Source organism: Mastacembelus armatus, chromosome 9 (genome assembly GCF_900324485.2).
Source record: "Mastacembelus armatus chromosome 9, fMasArm1.2, whole genome shotgun sequence".
Classification (NCBI taxonomy): Eukaryota; Metazoa; Chordata; class Actinopteri; order Synbranchiformes; family Mastacembelidae; genus Mastacembelus; species Mastacembelus armatus.
The window spans coordinates 464,042-476,703 of record NC_046641.1 but is presented as its reverse complement, the minus strand read 5'-3'; the positions used below and the strand labels follow the sequence as shown (position 1 = coordinate 476,703).

Genomic DNA, 12,662 nt, shown 5'->3' with positions numbered 1-12,662 from the left:
GGAAACTTACATGTACATAAAAATAGATGGTTTCAATATGAAAAATAAACATATGTCCTTGAACTTTCTTAATAAATGTCAAATGACAAGAAGAAAGTACAAAAACCATGCTATATAAATGATTTACATTATATTTTCAATTTACCATTTACCATACATGGTGAAACTTTATGTTGCTGACCTGTTCTTGAGGTGCTGAATGCTGCCCAGGCATTTAAACCTGCCATTCACCATAATGCCCAGTCTGGTGCACAAAGCCTCACACTCCTCCATGCTGCAGACAACCACAGGAAATAATATACAGTATATTAAACACACTTTTGTGAAAATGAAGTTTAAAAAAAAAAAAGTCACAAAAAGAAAAGCATTCTAGTAAATCCCACTGTGTGTAAGAACTTACAGTAGATGTCTCACCTGTGTGATGTCAGCACTACAGAGCGTCCAGTCTTGATTATGTCCAGGATTAAATTCCAAAGGAATCTGCGGGCCTTTGGGTCCATCCCAGTGGTGGGTTCATCCTGAAAAAAAAACAAACAAACAAACAAACAAAAAAAATAAAACAGTTCAGAAACTTAGACCATACACTTAAGGTGGGTAGAAATTAGACTACTTATATTTACAGTTTACTCCAAATTCAGTTCCTTTTGACCTTCTAATTTTATTAGAGACTGAAGCATGTTATTGGGATTAAAGGAACAGCACTAGGCTATCTTAAAGGTGACATGAAATACCGCATGATAAAATCAGTTCTTTGATATCCCAAGAAGACTCCTGTATCATGGTTATGTAAAGCTGACAAGGATCATTTACCACAGGCCACCTTTCAACAGTCCATATATTTACAGTAACACTGCAAATATTGCTCTGCTACTTGTGATTGGTGTTTCTCGCCCCTTTCTAGCAAGTGTACGATCATATAATTTATATATTTTATATGTTGTATAAATTATTTAGGAAGTGATTGAAATAAGGAAAATTTTAACAGAACAAATAGCTAGATTAAAATCAACACGCTTTCAATGCACAATCTGTAATTATCAGAGCATGAAATCTTATTTTGAAGAACAGTAATTTGCAGCTGGATGTGTTGTGGTAAACTCAGTCGGGTGAGAACCAAGCTAACGACCCCATAATATCAGCAGGACAAAGTGAAGCAGACGTGGGCAGCTGGATTTGTACAATAGGCTAAAACAACCACGGTAGGGCACTTTTTCATCTCTAGTAACAACAAAGGTTATGTAAATGATTAAAAGCATATGTGGTTAGAAAGGCGATGTCCTATACTTTATATGCTACTAACTCAGCTGGAAACATTACGTGATCAAATGTATTAGTATTTAAAGTAAATACAGAAATGCGGCGACCCATTTGATTTTCCGACCAGCAAGCTGGGGAATGCCCAACTGGAGGATGATGGGACTGCAATCCTATTATCCCACATATATTTGACTTTAGCCTCCAATACCTTCCACTTATTTGCTGAACAGCGATAAAACCGCTGCTTGATTGGAGGGCAGTCTCCCATATTAATATCATGCTCAATGAGGTGTGTTTGTGTTGGTGTATCATCAAAGAGCATTGTGAACATTCGGATCAACTTCATATACCTGAAGGCGTTACGCTTCAATCATGGCCAAAAAAAAAAAAAAAATAGCGCAGGACACGGTCATATGTCTTAACACCCAAATGGCCACAATCATCATGAGTGGTCTTTAACTTAGAACACCACATCACAGAAACCACATTGCACAATCACCTGAAAAACTACATTGCCCACAATGTTACCATTACAGAGCACCCATTTGTGCAAAACTATACCATCAGACTACCAACAATTAGTAGAGCAGTTTTAATAAAGAACTCTCCACTATTATCTCTGCTCCACTGTGTGCAATTGGGTCCTTCTACACCATCCACCTGACAGCAGAAACTGGCCACCATGGACCCAGCGCACAGAGTCAAACTGTCAAACCGACTCCTGAGCCGGCCATCATGTATACTTGCATGTCTTCCCTTCCTCTCTGCCCTGGTTTCCTGTCTCTTTCCACTGTCCTGTCAAATAAAGGCAAAAAAAACTGCCCAAAAAATAATCTTTAAAAAAAAAAAAAAAAATTATAAAAGTATTATAAAAAAGTATTATAACGGGGGTACTATTTTTTATACACACCATCTCCGGATTGTGCTTCCACCATTGCCGGAGAAATGCCGCACCTAGACAGGGGAGATGAGGAGTCTCCTCTCATTTCTCCGGCATCAGGCACTCAAGGATGACCCCAGGCATTCCTGAAAACCTCATGTTTTCCAAGTCAAATTAAAGTCCCAGCCAGGTTTTCAACCAAAATCTCCAGTCAGCCGATCCAAGTCACCAGTCAGTCACACCGATTCCCCATTGTCTCAGCCAGTGTCGCCTGTATTCCAGCCAGCTTCCACGCTGAAACTTACCTCTAGTCTCCTTAGCGACCTTGTTATCATGATTGAGGACCGATGATTCTCAAGAGATAATCAACTTTTCTACAGTCCTGGAGCAAGCATTCTTCCCTCCTCCACACTATGTGTCGATGAAAACAACAGCACGGATGATCTCCCTCCTCTCCATTATACGTCCCTCCTTCGTGCAGTGTGAGGCCACAGGGATTCCCAGCACATGGTGTAGCTCCCACACCGGATATACAGCCAACAGAGTAAAACATGCACACAAACTACCTGGATAGCAAAGCATGACCAAAAGCAACATGTGACTGGACCAAAACCAGCTAACCAAAAAACTTATACCACCCCAGGTCCACTTCCTCAGGCAACAAACAAAACCTACCTCAAAACAACCTTAAATGGACGAGTCCCCATTTGTCATGACCTGGCTCAAAGGGTCACGACAAAAAGGGAGACGACAACACCATGTAAATGTTCAAATATATACTTTATTGAACCAGATTAGACCCAATTTAACCAAATTACATGTAAATTACCAAATTAAATAATTACAATAAGATGTGTGGGAAATCAGTAGAGTCAGTAGTGTAAGGTGTGTATTAATGAAGTGGATTGAGCCACTCAAGACACCTGTCGAAAGAAAAGACACACCTCCAGGATGACACACATGGGGCATCACGAGGCTAAAGTAAAAATGGGACTAAGACGGTACCATAAAACAAAAAGATCACATGGGGTGATATTGTAATGAGTGTCATTTATTCCTTCTGTTTACCCTCTAACGGAAACATTTTAAGAAAATTCAGCATTAGTTAAATTAAACCACCTCTCATTTAGCTCATCTGTTAATGCTAACTTATATTCGGACATCATACAAAACATCAATTCAAACATCTTACCAGGAAGATGAGTGAAGGGTATCCAATCAGAGCGATGGCAGTAGAAAGCTTGCGTTTGTTTCCTCCACTGTAAGTGCCAGCAGGCTTGTCTGCATATTTGGTCAACTTCAGCTTTTCTAATGCCCACTGTACCACCTAGGGGGGTAATAGAAGACATAGCATGGGCAGCATGTTACCAGAGCATCAGCATCTTCAGTGTCCTGTGTCTATAAAGAGGCATTAAGTTGAGGTGATTACAGTTAGGGGCTAGGGAATGCATTAATTCAATTAGGGTACTCAAAATTATAGAAGGGTATGACAGAGAGAGAGAGACAGAAAAGGAAAGTCTTACTCTCTGATGGTCCTTCCAGGGAATGCCACGAAGGCGAGTGTAAAGCTCCAGATGTTCTTTGGCTGTCAGGTCATCAAACAGTGCGTCAAACTGTGGACAGTAGCCGATACTTTGCTGCACATGTAACAGGTCCTTCAAGATACTGCACGCACACACACACACAAACACAAATATGCACATATATGTACATATAAATATGCACACTAAGGAATCAGTGACTCATACATAACTCTATAACTTTTATTCACCTATTTATACTACTTGGACTTGAGTCATGTAAAAGGACACAGCAAAAAAAAATTTCAGATTTGAGTATGCTGATGATTGTTCTTAGCATTTATTCTGTTCCGTTTGATGAGCCTGTCTTTCTATTGTTTATGTGCTGAACAAGAAAGATACATGAACATTAATAGTAACTGTTGTTTTTCCTGCAATGACCTGTTTCCATTAATGAAGGCCTCTCCTCCAGTGGTGCACTCATCTCCTGTCAGCATCTTAAAGGTGGTGGTCTTCCCGGCTCCGTTCACTCCCAGCAATCCGAAACATTCACCAGGGCGCACGCCCAGACACAGCCGGTCCACTGCCAGGATATGACCCATCTTCCTGGATTTATACACCTGAAGGAGACACAACAAATGAAAACTAGAGAGTTGGCTGATATGATGGAGAGAAGAAAGGCGGATATCTTGTGTGTTCAGGAGACCAGGTGGAAAGGTAGCAAGGCTTATAGATTAGGAGCAGGGTTCAAGCTGTTTGCTAGGAATGTTCTGGAGGTGAAGAGAGTGTCAGATAGGGTGATGAGTCTGAAGCTGGAAGTTGAAGGTGTGATGTTGAATGTGAGTTAGAAGAGAAGGACAAATTCTGGAGGGAGATGGATGAGATGATTCAGGGTATCCCTAGTGGTCAGAGAGTGACGATTGGGGCAGACTTCAACGGACATGTTGGTGAGGGAAACAGAGGTGACAAGGAAGTGATGGGTAAGTTTGGTATGCAGGACAGGAATGCAGGACAGATGGTGCTAGACTTCACAAAAAGGATGGAAATGGCTGTAGTGAACATTTTTTCCAGAAAAGGGAGGAGCATAGGGTGACATATAAGAGTGGAGGCAGGAGCACACAAGTTGATTACATCTTGTGCAGACGTTCCAACCTGAAAGAGATCAGTGACTGCAAAGTAGTGGTTGGGGAGAGTGTAGCCAGACAGCATAGGATGGTGGTGTGTAGGATGACTCTGGTGATGAGGAAGATGAAGAGGACAAGGGCAGAGCAGAGGACCAAGTGGTGGAAGTTTCAAAAGGAAGAGCGATCTGTGGCTTTCAGGGAGGAGCTGAAACAGGCTCTGGGAGGTCAGAAGGTTCTTCCAGATGACTGGACAGCTACAGCTAAAGTGATCAGGGAGACAGGTAGGAAAGTGGAAAGCAGATAAGGAGACTTGGTGGTGGAATGAGGAAGTTCAGGAGTGTGTTAAGAGGAAAGGGTTAGCTAAGAAGAAGTGGGACACTGAGAAGACAGAGAAGAGAACAGACAGGAGTACAGGGAGATGCAGCGTAAAGTGAAGGTAGGGGTGGCAAAGGCCACACAAAGGGCGTATGAGGATTTGTATGATAGGTTGGACACTAAGGAGGGAGAGGTGGATTTGTACAGATTGGCGAGGCAGAGACAGAGATGGGAAGGATGTGCAGCAGGTTAGGGTGATCAAGGGATGGAAATGTATTGACAGGTGCCACAAGTGTGATGGAAAGATGGAAGGAATACTTTGAAGAGTTGATGAATGAGGAAAATGTTATAGAGCACAGAGTAGAAGAGGTGACTGTTGTGGAGCAGGAAATAGCAAAGATCAGTAAGGTTGAAGTGAGGAAGGCGTTGAAGAGGATGAAGAGTGGAAAGGCAGTTGGTCCTGACAACATACCTGTGGAGGTATGGAAGTGTTTAGGAGAGGTTGCAGTAGAGTTTTTGACTGGGCTACTTAACAAGATCTTGGAGAGTGAGAGGATGCCTGAGGAATGGAGGAGAAGTGTACTGGTGCCCCAGAGTGTACAACTCTGCACATCTCCCCTTGTTCTTCAAGGGGAGATGTGCAGAGTTGTGGAAACTACAGAAGAATAAAGCTGATGAGTCACACAATGAAATTATGGGAAAGAATAGTGGAGGCTAGGCTGAGGTCAGAAGTGAGCATTTGTGACCAGCAGTATGGTTTCATGCCAAGAAAGAGTACCACAGATGCAATATTTGCTTTGAGAATGCTGATGGAGAAGTACAGAGAAGGCCAGAAGGAGCTGCATTGTGTCTTTGTAGATTTGGAAAAAGCATATGACAGGGTGCCGAGAGAGGAGCTGTGGTTTTGTATGAGGAAGTCTGGAGTGGCAGAGTAGTATGATCGAGTGGTGCAGGACACGTATGAGAGCTGTAAGACAGTGGTGAGGTGTGCCGTAGGGGTGACAGAGGAGTTCAAGGTGGAGGTGGGACTCCGCCAAGGATTGGCTTTGAGCCCCTGCTGCGGTGATGGACAGGCTGACAGATGAGGTTAGACAGGAATCTCCATGGACCATGATGTTTGCAGATGACATTGTCATCTGTAGTGAGAGCAGGGAGCAGGTGGAGGAAAATCTAGAGAGGTGGAGGTTTGCTCTGGAAAGGAGAGGAATGATGGTGAGCCGCAGTAAAACAGAGTACATGTGTGTAAATGAGACGGACTCAAGTAGAACGGTGAGGTTACAGGGAGTAGAGGTGAAGAAGGTGGAGGATTTTAAGTACCTAGGGTCAACAGTCCAGAGCAACAGAGAGTGTGGAACAGAAGTCAAGAAACGTGTGCAAGCAGGTTGGAACGGGTGGAGGAAAGTGTCAGGTGTGATGTGTGACAAAAGAATGAAAGGAAAGGTGTACAAGACAGTGGTGAGACCAGCAATGTTGTCTGGTTTAGAGACAGTGGCACTGAGAAAAAGACAGGAGGCAGAGTTGGAGGCAGCAGAGCTGAAGATGTTGAGGTTCTCTCTGGGAGTGACGAGGATGGATAGGATCAGGAATGAGGACATCAGAGGGACAGCTCATGTTAGATGTTTTGGAGAAAAAGACGGAAGCCAGATTGAGATGGTTTGGACATGTTCAGAGGAGGGACAGTGAATACATTGGTAAAAGGATGCTGAGGTTAGAGCTGCCAGGAAGTAGGCCTAGAGGAAGACCAAAGAGGAGGTTCTTGGATGTAGTGAAGGAGGACATGAGGATAGTTGGTGTGGGTGAGGATGATACAGAGGATATGGTTTGCAGATGATTTGCTGTGGCGACCCCTGAAGGGAGCAGCCGAAAGGAAAAGAAGGAGACACAACGAACACATGCAGATATGTATTAAATGACCATAGCAGCAGGTTTCAGTTCCTTAGCTACAAATGCATTGAACATTTCACATGAATAATGACTATTAGACTGGTAGGTTTATTTGCTGTACTGGGGACACACAGTCTAAAAGTTCTTAATGTTTGAGTAAAACATGGAGCTGTTTACAGATTGATACTGTATCTGATTTGTGAAATGCTAATTTCACAAATTGAAATGAAGATATAAAGAAGATTTTTGTGAAATTAACGTTTCTGTGAAAATGTTAGTTTATGCCTGCTGAAACCTTTGTCAGGTTCTCAATCTTCAGCATGTCATTGTCAGCGTCTCCTCGCAGAACTCTTCGTCTCTCACAGGCCACATCCACATCATCATCGTCAATAGGCTGGCAGCTGACTGGCACCTTCCTGGACACACACACAAAAAGTCCAAACTGACTCTAATTAAAAGGTGTAACAATGCAACCCGGCCATTTTGTATGATTTTTCTGTGCATGCAATGGAAAAAACTTTAGATGACATTAAAGCTGTGGGACATGATGGGAAATGAATGGCAGGTTTTGTTAGATGACAAAAACCTATTACTGCAAATATTTTGATGTTTGTATCTCTACAGGGTGGAGTATCTGTTTATTTAAGAATAATGTATTAGTAATTGTTTGCACCCCAAGTAAGTGGAGAGAGAGAAAGATACAGAAAATGTTAGATGTTACATCAAAGTCATTATTCCAACTTCAAACAGTGTTTTTGTTGTTACAGTGCGTTATTGTCAATTTTCTTTCACTGTGTGTGAAGAAGCTTGTGTTGTATCTCTAAACTTCTCTGTAATTAATAATTATTCATTGTAAAATGGTAGCTTAGCTGATTTTTAATGTTGAGGGAACAATGGTTCATACACTTGGACAGAAAACAACACTCACAACGGTTTCCTGAGGAAGTTGTACTGGCAGAGGATGGTGATGAGGAAGCCAACAAAGCCTTGAATTGTCATGGCAACAAGTCCTCGAGTTACAATATCCCACTCAAAAGGAGACTTCATCTTGTCAAACTGGCCTGAAAGCATACATACACAGCCATTTATACCTTCTTATTAATGTCTCCTACTAACAAGTATTACACATATGCCTAAACTAGTATAATCCAGTGGGTTTGAAACTCTTGGCTTAATAACTGCTCATCATACTGAACTCCATTATTATACATTCTGTGCAAGGCAGCTTGGCGATGAATTTACCTATTTTAGCATAGTATTCATTGATGTACTCATTGTAGGCCATCTCCATTAGGCCATGGCCAAGGTTGTAGTTGGGGAAGATGAGGAAACAGGACTTCAGATAACTGTTTACTTTTTTCAGATCCTGCAGAAAAAAAGCATGAGGGGGTTAAAAATAACATCCAAGAACACATCTGATATCTGATACGCTTTACATAAGCAAACAAGTCTATTACACAATGTTCTACATCCATTTAGCAAGATTTACAATAACAAGACTCAAACTGACCTTGTCATGTTCAAAGAGCTGGAGAAGGAAGGTGGCAACAGTTGCAGTGATGCCTATGAATAGGTTGATGACTATGAGGAACACGTAGGCTGTGCTGGGAACCTCAAACCAAAAAGATGCTGGGTACATGATGGGAGTGATAGACCACCTGGAAAAAAGAGACTCACACCTAATCAATCACTGAGAACATCCAAAGAGAAACAAATCAAATTAAACTTTATTTATGCAGGATTTTAAACAGTACAAGTGCTTTACAGTGTAAAAGTAGTAAAAGGGGAGAGAAAGTATAGTAAACAGTGAATGAACTGGAGAGCAATTGGTAAAAAAAAAAAAAAAAAAGCTGAGTAAAAACTGAATTTACATTTAAGTAGCCAGAATAGATGTTGAATGACAATGCATTCTAGAGGCTTTTGGTCTACATATTCCTAAATGCTTTTGTGTGCAAAGTGCTGCACTCATGGATGTTTCCAAACAATAAAACTACAAGTTGCTGTGAAATTTTCCTCCTTTTTAACCATCTGCATAACATGAGAATAACAGCAATATGGTCACATACAAAAATATGACAGCAAGCAGAACTACTGGGGCAATTCTTTGAAATTAAATATTACTACTCAGAGAGTGGGTAATATTTTCTTAACCGTTTTTAAATGCCAGTAGAATTGCAACTGAATCAGATTGAGCAATAATTCTTTTTGCATATAAAAGCGTTTCCTATCGCAAATGAACAAAACCACTATAATGCAGACTGTGGCTATAGACTGTGGCTGATCTGCCGGTTACAGCACTTCCTGCTTTCCATATATGTCATCACATTATGAGCATGAATTTAAAATAGTAAAGATATGTTCTGGCAAACTTGTTCTATGTTAGGTCATAAAGCAGAATGGGAGGCAGAGCCTTTAGCTATCAAGCTCCTCTCCTGTGGAACCAGCTCTCAGCCTTGGTTCAGGAGGCAGACACTCTCTGTACTTTTAAGGCTAGACTTAAAACCTTCCTCTTTGACAAAGCATATAGTTAGGGCTGGCTTCAGGCAACCCTGAACCATCCCTTAGTTATGCTGCTCTAGGCCTTAGACTGCCCGAGGACCATCGGTGCACTGAGCTCCCCTACCCTAACCCCCCCCCCCTCTTCTCTCCCACCTCATGTATATTCCACCATTGAATGTTACTAACCTTGTGCTCTCTCTCTCCCCTAGTTTGTGCTCTCTCCCTCCCTCTCTCTCTCTCTCTCTCTGTACCTTCTGCAGGTGTCCCTGGTCCTGGAGCTGTTTATCGCTGATGTGCAGTTACTGGCCCCACCAACTTGCAGTGTCTATTTGTTGTTTATTGTTGCTGTTCTTTTCTCTCTGCTCTATCCACTCACCCCAACCGGTCGAGGCAGATGGCCGCCCAAACTGAGCCCGGTTCTGCTGGAGGTTTTTTTCTTCCGTTAAAGGGAGTTTTTTCCTCTCCACTGTCGCCAAGTGCTTGCTCATAAGGGAATTGTTGGGTTTTTAGTTTTAGTTTTTGTAAAGTGCCTTGAGATGATTTGTATTGTGATTTGGCGCTATACAAATAAAAATAAAATTGAAATTGAAATTAAAGGGTTAATCTTTAAAGGATTAGTTCACCCATATTAGGAAAAAATACATTCTATATGTAGCACCCCCTACCTTTCTGAAGTAGAATTTTGTGAGGAGCAGCACCAGGTTCAGAAACTAAATGCCTTGTGATGTTGGATTAAGGTCCCCCTCTCTGACTACACTGTTCTCCTTTTCTTACTATGTTTGGTGTCTGTATAAAAATCTCTTTAACCTATTTTTGTGTTTGGGTCCTACTTCACTAAGCGGTATCCCCAAATACAGTAATACAAACAAATAATGAGAGGGTTTCCCAAATAAAGATACATAATTTAATGAAATAGAAATGATAATGAAAGCCAGGCTGACAAAAAGTCACAGCTCTGTTGAGCCCAGTGTTCCCTTAGCTCTCAGCAGTGATGACTTTATGAGTTTCTTTAAAAATAAAATCACAACTATTAAGAGATAAAATTTAGCAGATGCTTCCTATAGCTGCAATAAATTAATCTTTTACTTCAGTAGCTCTTGAATCATATTTAAGACCTCAGTTATGTTTAGACTGCTTCTCTCCCATAGATCTCTCTGAATTCACATCAGTAGTTGCTTCATCTAAATCATCAACGTGTCTAATAGACCCCATCCCGACTAGACTGCTTAAAGACACCCTGCCATTAATGAACTCATCTTTATTAGACTAAATTTATCTCTAGTATCAGGCTACGTACCACAGGCCTTTAAGACTGCAGTAATCAAAGCCCTACTCAAAAAGCCTAGTCTTGATCCAGGAGCTAAGTATAGACCAATATCCAACCTATCATTTATTTCTAAAATCCTTGAAAAAGCTGTTGCTAAGCAGCTATCAGACCCTCCCTTCCCCTTCTTTTCTCCTCCTCTCCTCCCTCCTCACATGTATATTCCACCATTGAATGTCACTCAACTTTGTGCTCTTTCTCTACCCCAGTTTGTGCTCTCTTCCTCTCTCTCTCGGTACCTTCTGCAGGTGTCCCTGGTCCTGGAGCTGTATATTGCTGATGTGCAGTTACTGGCCCCACCAACCTGCAGTATGCACAACCTATTTGTTGTTTATTGTTGCTGTTCTTTTCTTTCTTCTCTATCCACTCACCCCAACCGGTCGAGGCAGATGGCCGCCCAAACTGAGCCCAGTTGTGCTGGAGGTTTTTTCTTTTACGTTAAATGGAGTTTTTCCTCTCCACTCTTGCCAAGTGCTTACTCATAAGGGATTTGTTGGGTTTTTTTGTTTTTTGTAAAATGCCTTCAGACGATTGTATTGTGATTTGGCACTGTACAAAAATTGAATTGAACAAACTCAGAAATGAGGGTGGGTGTTCTCTTCATTCACTGAGCCCTAACTGAAGCAACGTCATATCTGAATACACAGCACCCCAAATCAGCTGTTCCACCCAAACCTTACCCACATACCACGTTTTTCACGTGCATTTCTAAGAAATTTTGCTCTACCTTATGTAATGACACATATATATGTAGAAACGTATATTAACCCTTTAAAACCCACCATAGAACAAGCTTGCCAGAGCATATCTTTACATTTTTACATGCTATAGTGCCATTCTTTGGAGCATATTAATTTGCCATACATCAATGCAACCCTTATATCCCAAATTTTAATAATGTGTATCTAATAAGTCCATACGAACTAAATAAATTGCTAAAAAAGTGTAATACACCACAAAAAAGAAATGAAAATAATTTTTTTACAGATATTTTTCTAAATACAGAAATGTCACAGCTGTATTGCTCCCCCTCAAAACTGTAAATACAAAAAAGAATGTAAGTCATTTCACACCACCTTAATCTTATTTTGAGTGTGTCCATAATTAGATACACTAATTTTTGTAAAGTGTCATAAAAACAAAAATACATTGTGTACAATTGGCAAAAATTTACGTACATCAAAATAAACTATTTACGTACATCAAAATAAACTATTTAATTCAATTTCAATTCAATTTTATTTGTATAGCGCCAAATCACAATACAAATCAGTCTAGCCTTAAAAGTATAGAGAGTGTCTGCCTCCTGAACCCAGGCTGGGAGCTGGTTCCATAGGAGAGGAGCTTGATAACTAAAGGCTCTGCCTCCCATTCTGCTTTTGGAAACTCTGGGAACCACAAGTAGACCTGCACTCTGAGAGCGAAGTGGTCTATTGGGATAATATGGTACTATGAGGTCTTTGAGGTATGAAGGAGCTTGATTATTCAATTCAATTCAATTCAATTCAATTTTATTTGTATAGCGCCAAATCACAATACAAATCATCTCAAGGCACTTTACAAAAACTAAAACTAAAAACCCAACAATTCCCTTATGAGCAAGCACTTGGCGACAGTGGAGAGGAAAAAACTCCCTTTAACGGAAGAAAAAAACCTCCAGCAGAACCGGGCTCAGTTTGGGCGGCCATCTGCCTCGACCGGTTGCGGTGAGTGGATAGAGCAGAGAGAAAAGAACAGCAACAATAAACAACAAATAGACACTGCAAGTTGGTGGGGCCAGTAACTGCACATCAGCGATAAACAGCTCCAGGACCAGGGACACCTGCAGAAGGTACAGAGAGAGAGAGAGAGAGAGAGAG

At 41.2% G+C, this 12,662-nt stretch overlaps 1 protein-coding gene across 7 annotated transcripts in view; it reads right to left on the bottom strand.

Moving 5' to 3' along the window:
- Window positions 1-12,662, bottom strand: part of abca2 (ATP-binding cassette, sub-family A (ABC1), member 2) — a 211,041-nt gene that overhangs the window by 10,102 nt on the left and 188,277 nt on the right. For 6 of the 7 annotated variants that reach the window (XR_003296547.1, XM_026322565.1, XM_026322571.1 and 3 more), the window contains 9 exons: window positions 8,491-8,638; window positions 8,223-8,346; window positions 7,909-8,041; window positions 7,276-7,396; window positions 4,099-4,277; window positions 3,661-3,802; window positions 3,330-3,464; window positions 415-518; window positions 182-274 (listed from right to left, as the gene is read on the bottom strand). Coding sequence is in view for 6 of the 7 variants with exons in the window: in XM_026322565.1 (XP_026178350.1) it covers window positions 182-274; window positions 415-518; window positions 3,330-3,464; window positions 3,661-3,802; window positions 4,099-4,277; window positions 7,276-7,396; window positions 7,909-8,041; window positions 8,223-8,346; window positions 8,491-8,638 (1,179 nt within the window). In the remaining variant the exon portion in view is untranslated. The remainder of the gene's footprint in view (window positions 1-181; window positions 275-414; window positions 519-3,329; window positions 3,465-3,660; window positions 3,803-4,098; window positions 4,278-7,275; window positions 7,397-7,908; window positions 8,042-8,222; window positions 8,347-8,490; window positions 8,639-12,662) is intronic. The other variant, XM_026322568.1, reaches the window with a different exon arrangement.